Source organism: Cydia pomonella, chromosome 27 (genome assembly GCF_033807575.1).
Source record: "Cydia pomonella isolate Wapato2018A chromosome 27, ilCydPomo1, whole genome shotgun sequence".
NCBI lineage: Eukaryota > Metazoa > Arthropoda > Insecta > Lepidoptera > Tortricidae > Cydia > Cydia pomonella.
In genome coordinates this window covers 7166248-7186864 of record NC_084729.1, presented here as the reverse complement: position 1 = coordinate 7186864, position 20617 = coordinate 7166248, and the positions used below count along the sequence as shown (strand labels likewise).

The 20617-nt window shown below is 40.0% G+C and overlaps 1 protein-coding gene across 2 annotated transcripts; it reads right to left on the bottom strand.

Annotated features, from left to right (window-relative positions):
* Positions 1-6845: 6845 nt before the first annotated feature.
* Positions 6846-20143, bottom strand: LOC133532685 (uncharacterized). Of its 2 annotated transcripts, none has more exons than XM_061871451.1 (9): positions 19681-20143; positions 18060-18182; positions 15983-16136; positions 15183-15377; positions 13496-13630; positions 10638-10755; positions 9909-10102; positions 7856-8086; positions 6846-7374 (listed from the first exon to the last, which is right to left on the bottom strand). In XM_061871451.1, exons 1-9 carry the CDS (start codon positions 19768-19770, stop codon positions 7148-7150), a joined length of 1467 nt encoding a protein of 488 aa, XP_061727435.1. In that variant the 5' UTR covers positions 19771-20143; the 3' UTR covers positions 6846-7147. The 2 variants fall into 2 exon arrangements, with proteins under 2 accessions (XP_061727435.1, XP_061727436.1); XM_061871452.1 differs by having other exon boundaries at positions 19686-19757.
* Between the last annotated feature and the right edge of the window lie 474 nt (positions 20144-20617).

Sequence of the window (20617 nt, the reverse complement as noted above, 5' to 3'; positions counted from 1 at the left end):
TCCTGACCTTTAAAATTCAGTTCTGTCTGACAGACTTCCGTCCGGAATCCCGTTGCGTGTCCGATGCGATTAATACTTGGTTTATTTTGTTTATGTTTTAAATTAATAATATTTTTAAGACTAATCATTCAAACACACCTCCGCCGCGAAATTCAAGTAGCGAAACCGCTGAGGTTCCGCTACCGTTTGTCCGTTGTAAGACGAGCGAAACTGCCTGTTCTAACGCGTTCAATTGACTATGCATCTATCTCTTTCCCGCAGCATATCGGCGAGCTGCTCTGGAGGCCTACCGCGAAAATCGAAGTTCGTCAATTGCGGGCATTTTTCTCTGTCACTCTAATTACGTCGTAGTGAGAGTAAAAGAGAAAGATCCCCGCAATTTGCAAATTTCGATTTTCCCGGTAGGCCCCCTGACACTGCTTACATCTCCGCGTTCGATTCGCTATGTTGTTTAGTTTCGCGTGTTTCGCTAACGATTTGTGGCTGTCGACAGTTTATTTATAGCCAAACAGTTAAATATAGTAAAAATAGATGTTGAATATACGGAAATACTTATCCAAGAGGTCAGAATCTGGCCTATTATATATTTACTTAATGTTAATGGGTTGGTCTCGGACTGTCTAGAACACAAAATAACTGGTGTAATATTTTGCCTAACCTAAGTGGTCATTTTGTGTTCTAGACCGTTTGCGATGTAGACCCCTTTTAGTCTACATCGCAAACGGTCTAGAACACAAAATGACTACAATTATTTAGACCTTTATTTATCTACGTATCGTCGATTTACCTTTACGATAGCGATGTTGACGGAGCCCCGCTACCGCAGGGTTCCTATTTCTGTGCGGTTTGGCCTTCGGCCATTAAAAGATAACTAACTAACCTAACCTACCTATAAGTGGTCATTTTGTGTTCTAGACCATTTGCGATGTAGACTAAAAGGGGTCTTCATCGCAAACGGTCTAGAACACAAAATGACTACAATTATTTAGACCTTTATTTATCTACGTATCGTCGATTTACCTTTACGTTAGCGATGTCGACGGAGTCCCGCTACCGCGGGGCTCCTATTTCTGTGCGGTTTGGCCTTCGGTCATTAAAAGATAACTAACTAACCTAACCTACCTATAAGTGGTCATTTTGTGTTCTAGACCGTTTGCGATGTAGACTAAAAGGGATATAGGCAAAATATTACACTAGTAATTTTGCGTTCTAGACGGTCCGTGACCAAAGCCCAGTGTAGGTTCAGATACTCATTTCGCGGCATTTCGTAACGTTTTGTCGCGAAAGTAATGTTGCGGTTTCGCGCCGCTGTGTTCGTGGCGGAGATGTGCTAACGGCATCAAAGAGAAATTTGTAAGGATTTTGGAAAAAAGATAAATACAATGGTGTTACCAATTGTTGTCGGCACAGTTGACTAACAATATCGATATTCAGTTGAGTGTTGCTTCATTGCTCGATGCCCTTACTGTAGGGCGTCAAGCATTTCATACGATGAAACGCCATTTTCTATCTCTATCTTTAAATTAGAATAGTATGTGAAAAGTGCCAAGAAGAAACGTTGGGTGCTAAAATGGCGTCAAAATTAGAAACATAAATGTTATAAGTAATCTTGCCTAATTTTGTTTGCATTCGTTTTTAGGGTTCCGTACCTTAAAAGGAAAAAACGGAACCCTTATAGGATTACTTTGTTGTCCGTCCGTCTGTATGTCTGTCAAGAACCTTTATCTCATGAAGGCGTGGAGGTATTCATTTGAAATTAAAACCATATACTCAGGTCCACGGCACCTTGAAGCTGTGGAAGAATCAAACTTCTAAGTTAAAGTAAAAAAAAAGATACGGCTTTTTATGCAAAAAACGTATATTTCAACACGCTCAAGGGAATCAAAATGTATGATGTACTTCCCGTTGAGCTAAGACTATGAAATTTGGCAAGTAATATCTCCTTACTCCTTACACTATAGGTGATACAGGGAATTTACGGAAAAATATAAATTTGTGTAAAATATTAAGTTAATGTTGTACGGAACCCTTGGTGAGCGAGTCCGACTCGCACTTATTCGATTATTTAGTCTTAGATAGAAATCAACAAAAGTACGCGAGAGGGTCTAAAACGGGCACAAATTTCTTATCTGTGAAAATGTTTACATTAAGATTTTTATCATCTCTGAAAAACGGGAATTCGAAACCTCATTTCTAGCAAAGATGAGTTTTTATTGCGTGTGTGATCAAATGCCGCAATAGCGGTTGTAATATGCGATTCCTGAACATATCATAGAAACGAGCTTATAATATGTAATATGTGTGTAGATGAAGCAGTGTATGTAACTACGTAATAGGGGATATTACGCAAAACTCTGCGTAGGGGGCGCCTCTAGCACTGGGGGCCTACCGCTAAACACGAAACTCGAAGTTTTAGTATCTGCCTCTCTATCACTCTTGCATATTCGAGCGACAAAGAGGCCAGATAACGAAATTTCGATGTTTACGTTTCGCGGTACGCCTCTGTAAATAAACCGCCTTGATGCATCAATGTCTTAGTGAAAACTTCTTAAAAAACTGTTTAAGGCGTAGTATGTATAAGTTACTCTATGGTTTAGAATATGTGATAGTGCTGCTCTCTGGCGGCAGAACATTGCAGTAATACTCCCTATTATGAAAACACTCGTGTGATGTTTTTATGAAACACGCTTTCATCTTGTAGTTAGTGTTACTCTGTGTTGTGTCTGATATTCAGAATAAGAAAGAGTTATGTATTTGCCTTTTACACCGCGTTTAAGTAATGAGACTTCCTTATTATGGAATTAGACCGCGGGCCAGGAGCATATAACGTCAGTAATCGCCTCCCGGCTGATACTTAATGTCAGATGCTATCATGAATTTAAAAAACCGTCAGCCGGTTGTATCGCAGTGGAAAGACCGTCAGCTGGTCACATGAACATGTAAAAAATACGCGCCTTACCACTTTATGTCCGCAAAGTATGCGTAATGCGTAAATTGAAACGCCTGATGTATTGCTACATGCAAAGTTTCATGGTTTTGTTATTACTGTCATAAAAAGGTAAAGCTATATTTTTTACATGTTCATGCGACCAGCTGACGTTCTTACCACCGCGATACCACCGGCTGACGATTTTTTAAATTATCAATAGCGTCTAAACTATCATCTTACAAAGTATCAAACGGGGGTCGATGACTAATTTTGGTTTGCGTGTTTCGGTGGCTGCCATTCCTCAACCCACCAACGGAGCGGCAGCTGACGTCCACGAGGGTTCATCATACACAGCCGTTATCCACTATACGAGTTTTCGCCCGGGAGGCTATTGGTCTGGCTCGCGGTCTAAATAGATTTAATACATTTGGCGAGTTCAAGTAATTTTCATGATTCTCACCAAGAAAGAATAAAAATTCATAATTTTTAAAATAAAAGTAAACAAAATCTACCCTCAAATGGCTCCTTAAGCCAGTTGAGGGTAGATGGAAACATTACATGATCAAATAATCTAGGTTAAAGTCGGGTCGTTCAGGGACAGATCCAGGCGGTTTTGTATTTGGTTGGTTAACCAATAAATGTTATAACTACCCGAAAATTTACAAATTATTTGTTTACTTTTATTTAAATACCTAAAGATACAGAGTATAACTGTAGCCGTGCTATTTTAGTTACATTGCGGACTATTGAGGTTACGACCAGTTCGGCCGACCGATCAAATACCGCAATGTAATGAAACTCGTATGTGAGTTCTCGCACCGTGTAAATAGGGCCTTAGTGTTCCTTTGAGTCCTCTGTTTTAAGACTCGACTCAGTTTTTCAGACTCTTATAATTAAGACGTAACTCGAGTTCTTTTCGACTTTAATAGAGTCCCGAGTCGTTTGTAGCGACTTGAGTCCTTTTCGGAGAACATGTAATTTTTTTACAAATAATTTCGAAATGCGTTGTCTTTATGTAAAATTCATGGATGGATATATACATAACATAAATCATACAATACGCCTATTTCCTTTACTGTAGTTTAGGTAAAACCTATACATATTGTTGACTGAGTCTTTATTCGGAGACTCGAGTCCTTTTGAGTAACGTTTAAAAAAGACTCAATAAAAGACTCGACTCGGGAATTAAAGAAGTTTTTTAAACTCTGAGTCTCGTAAAAACCAAGTTCTTCCATTTAGACTCAAAACTTGAGTTCCTACCATACTAACTACAGTCCAATGTGAACCTTAGTGCATTCCGATAAGGTTCATGATGACGCCGCGCACGATATAGACGTCGCGTTCAGAAAGTGTTAAGGGCCACCCACACTAGCGTCTCCGGAGCGTCGTCTAAAAAAAAATACTTTGCTTATTCGCCAAAAAATAACGTGCTAGTCAATCAGTGCTAACCCGTTATGCTTACTTGCGTATTTTTACATGCAATTGATGTTCCCACCCTTTAAAATATCCTCGCAGATTAGCAAAGTAATATTTTTGTTTTAACCCTTTTCCAGGCATAGTACGATTTATCGACCACATACGCGCCATTAGAATTTCAACTTTAACATTCCGATTTAAGGTTCAAATTAGATTACACTTTCAGGAAATGTTACTTGTCTTCAAATGAATCATCAAAGCTTGGAATATATTTGAATTTTTTGGGAAAACCTTGTAGATTGGTGCGGCCTGGAAAAGGGTTAACTAGTATGGATTACCGCAAATTACGCCTGATTCTATTCATTAACGCTACGGCTGCTGCTCGACGCAACGTTGGCGCCACTGCGCAGAACGCCATTTTCCAGAGCGCTGTCTACACGCCGACGCTAGTGTGGGGGTGTTTTTCATTTTTGCGTATCAATGTATCTTTAAAAATGGTATTTCATTAACGGATAGTTACCTATTTTATGAAAAATATTTACCACTTAAGAATTGATGTTTATATATTTATCTAAATGTATATTAATTATATTAAATAAGAATGTTATGCTTGTAAATTCATCGCACGAGTTTTAAAATATTGACATTTGTTTGGAATTGCTCATTTTCCACACTTTATTAATATTCGGGTTTCTATTAGCGTTCAACCAAGCTCAGTTGGCAGTGGTTTTAATAGACCAGACTTTGCAAGTGTTATTTAAACGTCATAATTTCATAGAAGTGTGACGTTAAAATAACACTTGCACAATCTGGACTATTAAAATCGCTGCGAACTTAACTTAGTCTAACTCTATTTTTTTTCTTGCTTATTAATTCCATAAGCAAGAATAAGAAAAAAATAATTGTGATACATATGAGTTACCTAATTCGACCAAACGAAAGCTTTTGGCCTAAGTTCAAACATGTTATGTTTTTTTAAGTCTATGCTAAATAAGTGTAATCAATGTGTCTATTCTAAAAATAAAGCTGGATGTGATCTGAACAGGATAGTATTTTTTGCTGTTTCTACCTTAAAATACTGATTATCATAAAGTATCTAAAAGTATATAGCTTAGCTTTGTAGGTTACAAGAACATATAAGTATTAATTTCTTCAAAAAAGAATTGTACAGATTTTAAAGGGTGGGCATCGCACATGTAACACTGGAGTTGCAGGCGTCCACAGACTACGGTGACCGCTAACCATCGGACGGGTCGCGTGCTTGTTTGCCACCGACGTAGTATTAAAAAAACACTAAGTTAAGCTTTCTGATACCGATTTTAACTTAAACAAAGGTACAGACGCCATCAGTTATATCGGAGCGGCCAAGGTGCTCACAAATATCTGAACATGCCTCTATTGTCAAGGTATTAGAGTGTGTATATTTGATATTTGATGATTCGATGTCTGATTGAGTTATGATGAATAATTATGAAAAAACAACTTTTTCTTAAATCGTCTATCTTTTGTCTCTTTGTTAAATTAAACATCCTGTAGCTCCTAAAGTATTGATCCTAGAGTAAAAATAAACATAACCAAATTTGTAGGGAATTTAATACTTAATCTTTTGTCAGAAGTAATTATAATGCTATTTTTCCAGATATTTAAGATATGATCAAAAATCTGAAAAAGGTACCTTCAACCCCCCCCCCCCCCCACACCCTCAGCACAACTCCCACCCATGAGGACTTTTAGTATGTTTATCTGGAGACCAAAAGGTATAACTATACCAATTTTCAAAAGTACACGAATTAATTCTCCTGACTTTATTTAATTTTCTTGAGCAATAAACTATATTAGGAAAACATATAGGTAAACAAACCAAAAGTATACAGCTAAGATAGGAGAGCATTCATTTTGCTGTTACAGCTGGTCAGTTGAAGGCACCTGCCTAATTGGCTACTTGACTGTTTTTTGTAAATATGACAAACGATCTTGATTTTCCTGAGGATCAAATGTCTATATAGGACTCATGGCATTTAAGCAACACAAAGATCAGAAATGAGAGTTAAAGTCTGACGCTCGCACTCGACGATTGAAACGCCTCTAACAAAATGTGATGTGACGTCACATCATATAAGTCTGTCCTAAATGTATGGAAGATCAAGGAAATTGCCATTTTGACCCTGAAATATTGCGTTTATGTGTATAGTTGTCATACAATTAATTTTTCAATAAAATGTAAGGAATCGAATGGTACCATTACCTTTTCTATTTTTGAAAGACAAAATAATTTTTTTTATTGAGATTTTCCGAGCCTTGTATTTTTTTTTATAATCTCAATAAAATTTTATTAAACGGATTATTTGGGACATTTTTTTTTAATGATAGGACGAAAAATGCTGTCTATTGAATATAATGAGCTCAAGAGTGTCCAGATTTGTAACTTGTCAGGTTTTCAGTATTTATTTTAGAAAACGCTTTCGTACGCTTGGCTAGTTTTAAAAGAATGAAGACCAAATAAAAACGTTACATTTTAATAATGATTTTTTTACAGGACTCACGCTAAAAAACAATCGCAAAACACATAAAAGGGCTGGCTCATCTTCACATGACACATTTTGCACAACTTATTCCTTTCTCCTCCTGCAGAAAGTGTCATACAAAAAGAGAGCTTTAATCCCACGCTAGTCCCACGATCACCAATGCATTTGTTAACTAGTGGTGAAGTTAGCGTTGGGCACACACGACACGACGTGGTCCCAGGTCCCAGGCGTCGCCGCGGCACCGCATGCAGAGGAAGGGCTCCCGGTGATACACGTGTTAACTGCTGGTGAAGTTAGCGTTAGGAACACACGACACGACATGGTCCCAGTCGTTGCCGCGGCACCGCATGTAGCGGAAGGGCCCGCGGTGCGCGTGCCCGGGCCGGCACGCGGCCGCCACCACGGCGCCGTCCGGCTGCCAGGTGCTGCACGCCAGGAACTCGTCCTTGAACGCTTTCAGGCACCGGTAGTCGACGGTCGGGTCGAAGACCAGCTTACAGTGCTCTGGAATCAAACAAATAGGATTAGGTAGGGCCACAGCAGACACTTGCTGAGCCAACAATAGCTATCATGGAAATCTGACAGTACAGAGAACCGTTAATGAAATTTTAGATATGTAAAAAGTACAAGTAGTATTATTCTACGTAAATTTAATGTACGTGTTACGTAAACTCGCGTGCCCAATTGTAGACAGTTCGGCGGCGCGTGTCTCCACCGACCTTCGACACAGAAAACATAAGAATCCACGGCTGCGCGGTAAGGCTCGTCACTAATTGACTGTTTGTATATGTATAATAGATTGTCCACACAGCATGTATTCAGTGTTATGGTTGCTGGCGAGGCGGCCCCGTTGCGTCAATCGCCAGTTATAACGAAGAGACGTTATTAGGCAAAACACAGAGTTCTAATTATTATACGGTCTTAACTGTATCAATTGTGTTCCACAAATAAATTTTTACTTAGTGCAGGGGTTCCTAATACTCACTTAGACAGCTTGGCGGGCCATGCCTCCACCGCCCCTCGACACAGATCACATAAGGGTCCACGGCGCGGTAAGGCTCGTCACACGTCACCAGCAGCACGACGTTGTCGCCGGCCACGCGGTCGCCCGGCCGCGCGCGCGCGTGGTCGGCCACGCGGTACTCGCCGTGCGCCGGGTAGCCGGGCAGGAGGCAGCCGCCGCCGGGGAGGGGGAGTGGGCCGGGGGGCTTACGCTCTGGAATAGAAGGGTAAATTGGGTATCTCTGTCTAATATCTTGAGATATAATGACATCGAGTCGAAAGCACAGTTAGCAGCAAAAAAGCTGGGCATCCTCAACAAGGTGAGGCGGTATTTTACACCTAGCTGCTCAACCTTCATCAAGCACAAGTCCGATCGTGTGTGGAAGAATGTTCACATCGGTTGGATGTTTCAGCAAAATAACAGCTTGAGGCTCTCGAGTCAGTCGAGAGGAGAGCCAAGAGAATCGTTAATGATGACGATCTGACGAGTGCTCCAAAGTCTGGAGCATCGTCGCAAGGTTGCCATATTTGACACTCTTTGCACGAATCGATCAACCATGACCCATCCATGACCACGCTCCCTACATAAATATTGGGCTTCGCGCGCTCTCTACGTACAGTACGGGACGTCCCGTAATAGGCCCGAAATTCAGAACGCGCGAACCTATATATTGAATAGAACCTTAACCCATGATTCGGAGTCATCCACTCGCACATACAACATGCCTGCGTTTTTTTTTTTTTTTAATTTACTCCTTGCCTTAACGTTTACTCATTGTCGGTCTCAAGCAGACAACCAATAACCATCTTACAGTGTATGGTATCTTGGTTCTTGATTCAAAACTGCCTTCTTGGCACATTCACTTCGTTGTTTGTGTTTCTGTTGTATCGATACGTCACTTTGGTTTAAAAAAGTATTTCAGAGGCATAACGGCATAAGTGTAGGTACTTACTCTTGCACGGTAAGATGGAGCAGTCCCACCAGTTGTTCTTGCACTGCGTAGCGACAGAGTCCACCCTGTAACCAGGATCCCTGTAGATCGGCAACTATGATAATCTCGTATATTATACTTACTTCTACACTGCGGGATGGGGCGGTCCCACCAGTTGTACTTGCACTGCGTAGCGACAGAGCCCTCCCTGTAGATCAGCAACTATGATAATCTGATATATTATACTTACTTTTACACTACGGGATGGGACGGTCCCACCAGTTGTACCCGCACTGCGTGGCGACAGAACCCTCGCTGTAACCAGGGTCCCGGTAGATCAGCAACTATGATAATCTCGTATATTATACTTACTTCTACACTGCGGGATGGGGCGGTCCCATCAGTTGTACCCGCACTGCGTGGCGACAGAACCCTCGCTGTAACCAGGGTCCCGGTAGATCAGCAACTATGATAATCTCGTATATTATACTTACTTCTACACTGCGGGATGGGGCGGTCCCATCAGTTGTACCCGCACTGCGTGGCGACAGAACCCTCGCTGTAACCAGGGTCCCGGTAGATCAGCAACTATGATAATCTCGTATATTATACTTACTTCTACACTGCGGGATGGGGCGGTCCCATCAGTTGTACTCGCACTGCGTGGCGACAGAACCCTCGCTGTAACCAGGATCCCTGTAGATCAGCAACTATGATAATCTCGTATATTATACTTACTTCTACACTGCGGGATGGGGCGGTCCCACCAGTTGTACCCGCACTGCGTGGCGACAGAACCCTCGCTGTAAACAGGATCCCTGTAGATCAGCAACTATGATAATCTCGTATATTATACTTACTTCTACACTGCGGGATGGGACGGTCCCACCAGTTGTACCCGCACAGCGTGGCGACAGAACCCTCGCTGTAAACAGGATCCCTGTAGATCAGCAACTATGATAATCTCGTATATTATACTTACTTCTACACTGCGGGATGGGACGGTCCCACCAGTTGTACCCGCACTGCGTGGCGACAGAACCCTCGCTGTAAACAGGATCCCTGTAGATCAGCAACTATGATAATCTCGTATATTATACTTACTTCTACACTGCGGGATGGGGCGGTCCCACCAGTTGTACTTGCACTGTGTGGCGACAGAGCTCTCCCTGTAGCCAGGGTCGCAGTGCAGCGTGAGCTTCAGCATGGCGCTGCGCCGTCCGCTGGACTGGAAGCGCCCGTGCGCTGGCTTGCGAGGCTTGCGGCACTCGTTGCTATTGATCAGTAGTTCTGATAACCTGGAATATTGAACAGTTGACTAAACGAATGCCAGATTTCGAGAGCAAAAGAGATGTGTTTTGACATTTGGAGTCGCGAGTTTCTCCTGAGACAGTAAGTTTTTTCTCTTTTACTTTATTTAGGGGTAGCAGCTGGTGATAAGCTTCATTTGGAGTGTCAACTTATGCTAATTTATTACGTATTAACTAGTGCTTATATACAATGGAGTTATTATAATACTACATTCTTAATCTACGCTACTTATACAAACCTTATCCTATATTTACCTATAATGGCATGAACTCCTGTCTAGTTTCGTCATGCGCTGATAATATATATTTAGATGTCCGGCACAATGTATATATTGGCAGTACCTGATGGCGACAGCCTTCAAGGCCGCGTCAATGACGCGGTCGCTCGGGGTCTGTGTGGTTCGGGTCTGCTTCGGGTCAGGACGGAGAACCTGTCCTGTTTCCATGTCCGCGTCCGTTTGGCGATCTTCATCTATGTACAACATTTAGAATAATCACAATAATATGTACACATTGTCAGTACCTGGCGATAGCCTCAACTCGGTCGCTCGGGGTATCTGTGGTCCAGACCTGCTCTGGCTCCGGACGGATCCCCTCCGTCCATATCCGCGGCGGACGATCCGTGTGTGAGCTCTCGTTATCTGTGTTTAAGTTAAAATATTTTAGATTTTCGTAAAGGCTCTCTTTATCCACTAGAGTGGCAAAGTAATTTGTTGCACGTGTTGTTCTTTGCTTGTGTTGGCTGATAGAATTGACTTTTAAGTGATGATTTGAATGACATATTTTAGATTTGATTTGTAATGTTTTACAGGTAGGACCTACTTATTCGAAAAATGTTTTATTTCACTCGGTGGCTAAGTTAACCTTTTAATCGCTTAGATATTTTCATCGAGCGAGCTCTTGTCGGCGCCGGTACGAAGTTACATGAAGTTTTGTCTTATTTATCAGATTGCGGCGAAATTAGCTGGACATTTTAAGTCATATAGGGACCGTGCGCGTTGGAGGGTCTGCCATCTTTTGGCCTGAATCGGAACAATAAACATGTAAATTTACACGTCACGTGTTTTATTGTGCATAGTAGGTTCTGCTATCTTGTGGGCTACATTGGAACAATAAACATCACATTTACGCCTCGCGCCAAAAATCTGACGGCTCCTGTGCTGCCTCCTATAGTTCATGCACGCTCCCTATATATTAGACAGCGACGGTTAAAAACTTAATCCTCGTATCTTGAAAACTTTCGCAACTATCAAAATTCAATTTTGGAATATTTCGCTTGGTCGGCACAGTGTGTGATTTTGGCTTAGTTGCGGCCATCCCTATATTTCGCGCTTTTTGGATAGATGATAACCAAAAAAAGCTTGCTTTTAAACTCCAAAGACTTTAAGTACCATAGTTTTTGAGATATTTAAAAAATCGAGAAAAGTCCATAAAAACCAGAGAAACGCATTCTATGCTCTGTCGAAGCAGATTAATCAATAAATGCTCCCTGGTATGCTAGACATGATTTAATAGCATCATTATACGCATATAAATATAAATATATACTCTCACGTAGTCGTCAATTAATTAATTTCTATGATATGACAACTTTTTTTTTTCGGCTATTCCCTTCACGGTCGCATTTTTTTTTCACTGCATAAATGTTAAGCAAGGTTATAACTATTACCATAAAAAATATCAAACGCAACCAATGCAGGAATAGGGAGATACAATTTTTTCAAATTTTAGGTTAGGGTTGTCACATCTCTAGTCTAAGTACTACAACCTAATTATTTTGTTTTTAGGAAAAATGGTATAGCGACAGTGTTCCTTTCTCATCATCACATCTTCAATAGTTTTCATCAACAATCTTCGATGAAAGATATTATGTGGAATCGGGAAGGGGTCCGCCCTCGTTAGACACTAGTCGAAACCCAATTCCTATACATAATATCTGGAGAAGCGGGGGTGAGGTGTCATGGAGCCGTTAAAGACCCATGGCACTGCTTTGCCTCAGCAGGCACTGACCCGTCCTGCCACCAGCGGTTATGAAGTGGCGAGTAAACAAAAACACCCCGGAAGGAAAGATAGTCGAAGATCGAAAAAAGTCAATACAGGCAGAAATTACAGCAAAAATGTCACTTTTAGTTGATGTGGTTCGCCCGAATGCAGGGACGACAAATGATGGGAATACCGCACGCACAGCATTATCGGACGAACATCGAAAAACGTTTGCTGAAATCTTAGGTCTAGACATGTGGCTAGTAGAAGACTTACATACAATATTGGTAGCTCTATCGAGTGGGTTACATATTGATACAGAAAAATTTGAAAATTTTTGTAACTCACCTGCAAAGAAATACGTAAAAAAATATAAGTGGTTTTACATGTCAGTATCGTTACATAAGATATTGATACATGGTCGAAGCATTATAGAGGCTAGTACGCTGCCGATAGGTATGTTGTCTGAGCAAGCTGGCGAGTCAAGAAATAAATACTGGCGTTATGATCGGGAGCACCATACTAGAAAATTAAATCGTACGACGACTATTTTAGACTTGTTCCACAGAGGCTTAGAATCGTCCGACCCCTACTTGTCTTCCATCAGTTTACGAAATAAAGAACAAAAACGTTTGCCTATACCAAACAAAGTACTTCGCCTACTGAAAGTAACGTCTGATAATATTCATTATCATGCACTGAACAGTGAAACGGATAACATAACTTTAACAAGAACAGATGAAATCATAACATAGATCCCGATAAACAATTAATTTAAACTTTCAGTACAAATCAACCACTAATGGAATCAATTTTACATAAATTTTGTGACAACCCTATTTCCATAGAAATCGGAAAAAAACTTAGAAACGCAATATCTCCGAGTTCCTGCAAGATAATTTAACAGAATTTTCAAAGTTGAAAGGTACATTTATTAAGTTAATTTTACGAGTAAAAAAAAAATGCGACCCGTTTGTAGTAAATTATTTATTAACACTTTTTTATGATTTTAATATTTATTAATAATATATCCTTTGCCATCAGAGTCCTGAAACTGTCACAACTAATGTGTTTTAAACTGACAAACATTATGTATTTAATTTTAAACGGTAGTTGGATTTTTTTAGGAGATTTCGATCGAAACATTTTTTATGAAGGTCGTTGACCTCTCAGAAAAAAAAATTTAATTACGAAACTAAGTAAAATATTGCAACGGGAGTTTCTTTCTAGGCTTACTTATAACCAAATACAACAAATTTTATACAACCAAACACGTCATAATATAAAATAAATTAATGATGTCCGGAACTAAGCCAAAATCACACACTGTGGTCGGGTACCAATATTATCACGAGTGGTCAAACAACTTTGCCCCATTGTAATACAAATAATTATTACCTTCGTCATCCCCCCCTCCAGCCAAAAGCGCGGCCATCGCTGGACTCATCTCCCTCCTTGCTTCTGCACTCGTCGTGGTTGTCAAAGTAGTTGTCGTGACAGTGGTCGTCAGTGTCGTGGGTGTTGTCGTTGTTTCTGTAACACGAATGTTAACTAAGCTATTAAATTCTAATTATGCACACGCACACACGCACACACGCACACACACACACACACACACACACGCACGCTCACACACACACGAAGATATAACATTCTTACGGTAGATGTCGCTATGCGCCTAGCTAACAATAAGCAGGAATGGAAAAAATCGCACGATTTTGTGTAACCTTCGGTAAGTTCTGTAGCTTCGCGATTGCACTGGAGTTCTAAAAGTTCGTAAGTTCGAGTCTCGCCAGAAGCTGTGAAAATTTTGCAGTATCAGATAAATTAGTATTTTACAATCGTGATATAATAGAGAGCTTTTCAGTCGAGTACCGTGTTTAGGCAACGAAGCTTGCTGAGTTGCCTAAGTAAGGTACGAGATTGAAAAGCTTGATTATGTACGCGTCAACTATAAAATAATACTTATTGTATGATAACAGCTAAATAATTAATGAAAATTGGTAAGTACTTATCTCAGTAAACAAAATACTATGGCTATTGTCGCCCGTTTATGCCTTTTATATGGGAGCAACGCAGCACGTTGATTGGTCTAATTCTTTATAGTTGACTACAACGTATCGAAATGAATATTATAGCTGAGTTAGGGTTTGACGACCGGTCTGGCCTAGTGGGTGTGGGTAGTGACCCTACCTATGAAGCCGATGGTCCCGGGTTCAAATCCTGGTAAGGGCATTTATTCATGTGATGAGCATGGATATTTGTTCCTGAGTCATGGGTGTTTTCTATGTATTTAAGTATTTATAAATATTTATATATTATAATATATATATCGTTGTCTAAGTACCCTCAACACAAGCCATATTGAGCTTACTGTGGGACTTAGTCAATTTTCATCACACTTGCTCGAAAAAGGTCTGTTTTCATGCAGGTGTAAGGACAAAGGCCTATTTTGTTCCCGGGGGAGTTATGGATTGTGAAAAAAAAAAACTATAACTCCCTAGGGAGTTATAGCTTTATTTTTAAATGATGTCACTTATTCATACAAACCAAGTAGCATAAATTAGTTTTACTTTTAAAATACTGACGTTTATAATTTAATATTTTTGTTTAAGTTTAAAATTATTCTATTTGATTAATTTAACACACGTTTTAAATATTTTTAAATAATTTTCAATCGTGGCTGAATGCCGAGTAGGTCTGTGCCTTCGATGCCTAACCTGTCAAGAAATTGCAAAATGGCGGACGAATGTTTGATATGTCACCGTATTTAAGAATTATTTCGTTTAAAATCTAGTTTTTTCTTCGCAAGTGTGATGAATAACATTGTGTGTAACTCCGGGGGTAAGAATATTGCAAACTCGGATCTGTAATTACCACCCTCGTGTCCAAAATTTCATTTACCCCCCTCGTTGCACAATGTACTATTGTGTAATAATGTCCTATATTTATTTATTTATTTAGGAGCCCATACATGAAAAGTACGCAATTATAATTTGGTATAAGAAATAAGATTCGACGAGTAGAAAACATAGTTCCTGTCTTTAGTTAATGGTCACGTTTAAACTGTTATATTTTTGCTCACCATGCACGTAATTGTCGGTCCTCATCGTAGGATGCATTGTATACACCGTGGTCGACATGGGCGTGTGTTTGTCGTGTGTCTGTTCTACTTCTGCGTTAGGGAACACGTGTTTGATGGCACACGAGCCACACGTCGCCGCCAGCCCGAACACCTCCTTCCTCTGCTTGTTCACTACTACCACAAAGTAGAGGGTCACTGCAAAAAAGGCGAATGAGTGAAAATAATGGGCTAGAAACGAGGATTTCAAAAGTGGCCCGTTCATATAATTCCGAGAGAACAGAGACTCGTTTGATTTTTTAGTATATTATTAGCTGTGTTCATTTTAGCTTTATATTGTTACCTAACGCTATTTAATGTAGATTTATCAGTAGGTAATCTAGTAATCTGTGGACGATGTTGTTGGTCTCACACTTTATTATTTTTTGTTTTCTATTCCTGTGTCTAAACCTGTGTGTTACTGTTTTTTGTCCCAAATAAAAAGAAAAAAAAACATTGACACAATGAAAAACTAGGTTTAGTTATAGGGTTTCCTTTTTTTTTTCAAAATTTGCAAAGAAAAAAACTTTTTTTTAAAGCGAAACCTATAAAACTAGAATATATTATGCGGAAGCGATCGACATCAAAATAGTGGAAGCCATACGAGCCCAATTTCAAGGAAAAACCATGAAAACATGGAATTTTCATGAAAAATTCACAAGATATAAGGAAGTTGTCATTTTGCAAAGAGTACAATTCGTTTTCTTAATAACCTCTTACACATTTTTGTGAAGAAAGATATGAAAACCCCAAAGGATAGTCACCTAAATAATAGATACAGGCCAGCAACGCCACGATGGACTTGCGGCGCATGGCCAGCACGCAGAACCCACAGAACAGGAGGAACATCAAGCCCGCCATCACCACGCCGAACACCATCGTGTACCAGATCCAGAACGCGTAGATGCAGTGAGACTCCTGGAACATCAGACCTGCTAGCATGAGTTGCGTCTCGCGCGTGAATCCATACATCTTGCGCGACTTCAAGTATGGACTGGTCATAGAGAAATAAGAAGTACATAGAGTGCTCACTCCATATATCAGTTTTGGTACAAATTAAAACGCTTATTATTTTCGTAGTCGACATCTAGCATCAAGTAGAGTAACTCTCAGTACTGCTACTCGAAAATAGATATCGCGGCAAACAAAAAGTCTAATGCTCAACGATTTTGAGGTCCGAAACTCCTACGCTCACTCTGGTTATAATATTAGCGGAAAATCGTTGAGCATTAGACTTTGTTTGCTGCGACATCTAATGTCGAGTAGCAGTACTGAGAGTTCCACTACTTGACGCTAGATGTAGATTACGAAAATAATAGTCTTTTTGGTAACAAAACCGTTGTATGGAGTGAGCACTCTTGGTCTTCTTAATTCTCTTTGGGACTGGCGCAGAACGCAACTCGTGCTAGATTCACACTGTTAACTTAACTGGGGGTTTTTAGAAAAAAATACGTTACTTTTTTTTTAACATTTCAAAATTATTAAAGAAATTAAATTGCTGATTTATTAATGTTTTTTAACAAGCAGAAACGTATGCGAACGATGCTATTAAGCTTAGAATAAATTTAAAACTAAAAATTACTGCCTTGGATGAGCCATTGGATGAGTTCAAGTCTCACCCAGTAGCAGTAGTAGGCAGTCATTTTTCCAATATTAAATTTATTCTAAGCTTAATAGCATCGTTAACAGACGTGTCCGCCTGTTAAAAAAATATTTAGTATGGGTAGCACATCGTAACTGGTGAATTTCCAATATGACTTGAATATTAAAAGTGTAAGTGAATAAATCTCGTTTCAATAAAAAAAAAATTGTATACATATTTTTTCGCCAAATTAAGGACAGTTTGTTGGCAAAATAAAACTAACAATGTTGTGTCATACCCACTCATAAGTTATACAAACATATTTTCCTACTCCTCTACTGTTATCTGTCATTTATGCATTCATTAACACGAATATAAGAACATACATAAAAGATTTTAAGAAAAGTCTATATTGTCTATTCCTCATAACAGCTCTTGTGCTTTTATAAGCTATAACGTTACTGCGATTAATGGCTACCAACCTAACAAAACCAAAACGAATACAGTTTTAAACTAAGTGCATTGCTGCCAACTTACAAAATATTCATTTGGTTGCATAGTAAAAATAATTACTTCATAAGTCAGAAACACGCATGTGACACCCGTAATATAGCAACACCCATAGACTACGAAGACCGCTTAGCGTTGCTTGTTAGTCTCCGTAGGCTACGGTGGCCAAAATTGAGAAAAAACTGTCCAAAAAATTATTTTAGCAAGTAGCAAATACCAGGGCCTCATGAGTTACGAGGAGGTGTCGCCGACCGGCCGGCCGCGGCCCGGGGCGGGCCGGGCGCGTAACAAGGTGTGCTCGCGCGTCTTGGCTATATACTTTTGCTGTAATTTGTTTACCTAAATTAAGATTTATTTTTGTTGACTCGTAGGAAAAATATTGTATGCAACGTTGTATAAGTAGGTCAAAAAATTCTCGTGGCGTATTCCTTTACAATGTTCGCCTACGCCTTCGGCTCCGGCTCACATTGTAACTCACGCCACTCGCCTTTTTTGACCCTTCTTATACTACTGTTGCATAAAATACTATTTAGTAGGTGAGTACTGAGTTAAATCATTAATTTACAATGCTTACTCGTAGGTATCAAAACTTACTTACACAACTATTTAGTTATGTAAATAAGTTTTACAAGCAATCTATATCTATTATGCAGTACAACAATAAGCCGATCAGTTTTTAAGAAAAAAAAAGAAGGTATGTAAATGTTTGTTTGTTTGTTGTGTGTGTTGTGTTGTATTCTAATACCCACCGCATATATGGCGTAGAGCAGCGCCACGCTAAGCACGGCCCAGAACACGATGAGAACGTACATGAACACGAACAGCTCGCTACGGTACACCTTCATCACCTTGATCCACAGGAACGGGTGGATCTGTAACAACAGAGCTTTATCAGTGGGACACTCCTCCTTTCGGCTTTTCCCGGCTCCGTTTGGCTCAGCATTGCTCTAAGTGTAAGGCCTGAGTGGACGCTCGAAGCGGAGCGTTCGGCGGGGCGTGCAGCGTGGCGTCGGGCTCACAAGTGATGTGAGCAGTGTGCACTAAGGCCGCTCCTATACGTTTGCATTTGTTTAACATGCACGCTGCACGCCCCGCCACGCTGCACGCCCAACTCGATTATTAGGGTTGGCACAACTTGATGTCCCTATCCTATACGTGCACGACAACAGATAAGATGATGACTGGAATTTTGACAACCCTAAATGGCCGAAAGGGATGTACATTAGAAAGAGACAGCATAATTCGTCCCTTAATCGCTGTCAAACTTCGGTTTTGTAAAGTAATTTCTGTATGGTAGTACTATTATTTATTCTGTGGGTTTATATACTACAGTAGGCCTAGCACATGATTGGCGCGACAGTATCTCGCGGCGAGATAGACTACCCGTCTTTTTCTAATTATGTTAATAGTAGTCTATCTCGCCGCGAGATACTGTCGCGCCAATCATGTGCTAGCCCGGCAGGGGACCTACCGCGAAAACCGTAAATTTTTTGTTACATCATATAATAATATGTATATGCCTACAGGTTTGTACGGAACCCTCGGTGCGCGAGTTCGACTCGCATCGTTTCCGGATATTAAGATGAGAATACGCTTTTTTCTTGATTTTCAAAATTAACACTTATAACTACTTAATTTCCTAGTCTGGATATTTCTTTTAAATCGTATATCTACTGACTGTTAGTAGCAAGCCAATTTTGTCAGTAGAAAAGGGCGGTAACTTTTAACGATGTTGGCGCTAAGACCGCGAAGTCCCATATACAATCTGAAGTTCGCACGTTTTTCTACCGGCATGGTTTATCATACTATGAACGCTAGTGGCCCAGCGGTAAGAGCGTGCGACTTGCAATCCGGAGCTCGCGGGTTCAAACCCCGGCTCGTATCAATGAGTTATTCGGAACTTATGTACGAAATATCATTTGATATTTACCAGTCGCTTATCGGTGAAGGAAAACATCGTCAGGAAACCGGACTAATGCCAATAAGGCCTAGTTTACCCTCTGGGTTGGAAGGTCAGATGGCAGTCGCTTTCGTAAAAACTTGTGCCTACGCCTATTCCCGGGATTAGTTGCCAAGCGGACCCCAGGCTCCCATGAGCCGTGGCAAAATGCCGGGACAACGCGAGGAAGAGGAAGAAGAGATGGTTTGCCATTGCTATACACCCGGTAGATATCATTTACATACTAGAGATAGCCTTTACTTTAGGTATATATCGTGTCATTCACGAAGACGTGTGCCTTGACTCGTAATACAATGTTACTAAAGGTTAAATTTGACAAATCTGATGCGCGTCATCGTGAATGACACGAACTAGGTACTAAGATATGCCTTTGAGAAAATTGACAAATCTAATATTAACATGATACTTACGATACCTAGCACTGTTATGCAGAAAACAGCCAATGACATGGGAAAACAGAAAAACCATGTGCTATCCGGTATTCTATCCAGCAAAGTCATTTTGAATTTTGTATAGTTTCAGTCTTGGAATGTTTTTAATTTGGATTGAATCCCGGTGGGACTGCGCCACTGCCCTCCTTTGGGCAAAGCGACACTGCTAGCTTGTTTTTTCTCCAAAACATAATATGTTTTTCAAGTTATCTGATAATTACACGATATAATTTACATTTTTATTGTTCCAAAATAGATACACGTCAGAGTAATGATTGAAAGTCTAATTATGATTTTTAAATCATGTCAGAGGCTAATGTGGCCAGATTTGGAGATGGCAGAATTATTTAAGAAGGTTGGAATAAAAAAAATGTAATATTTTGTTTTCAAAGCACTAGTTTAAAATGTTTAAATGTCAAGACTATGAATATTAACCTCTAGCTAAGGGAACATAAATATTTTTTTTTACTTTACTAGGATAAACGTAACGGTAACGGTACAACCAAAGAGAAGAGAAAGTATATTGGTATAACTGAAAAGAGAAACTTGTCTGGCTATAGTTATTCAGAAAATTTAAAACGAAAATCGCATTAGATTTGGTTAAAAAAAATTTTACAAAGGTTTAATAACAGCGCCCTCTATGAGAAATAAATCGCAATATGACGAAAGATAAGCAGTGCAAGTGCACTACGACGTGAGTATACTAACTTGGCAGGAACCGCTGCTACTCGACACTAGAGGGCGATATAAATTAAAGTCTGCAAGAAGTAATACTAGATGGCGCTGTAAATGTTCACCTCATACCTAAGTTGCTAATTTTCTTACGCAACTTTTACTATGAGACCAACCCCAAAATCGCGAAAAAAAATTCTCTCCCATGCATAGAAAATGTCAAGATCAGACAGCCAAAATATAT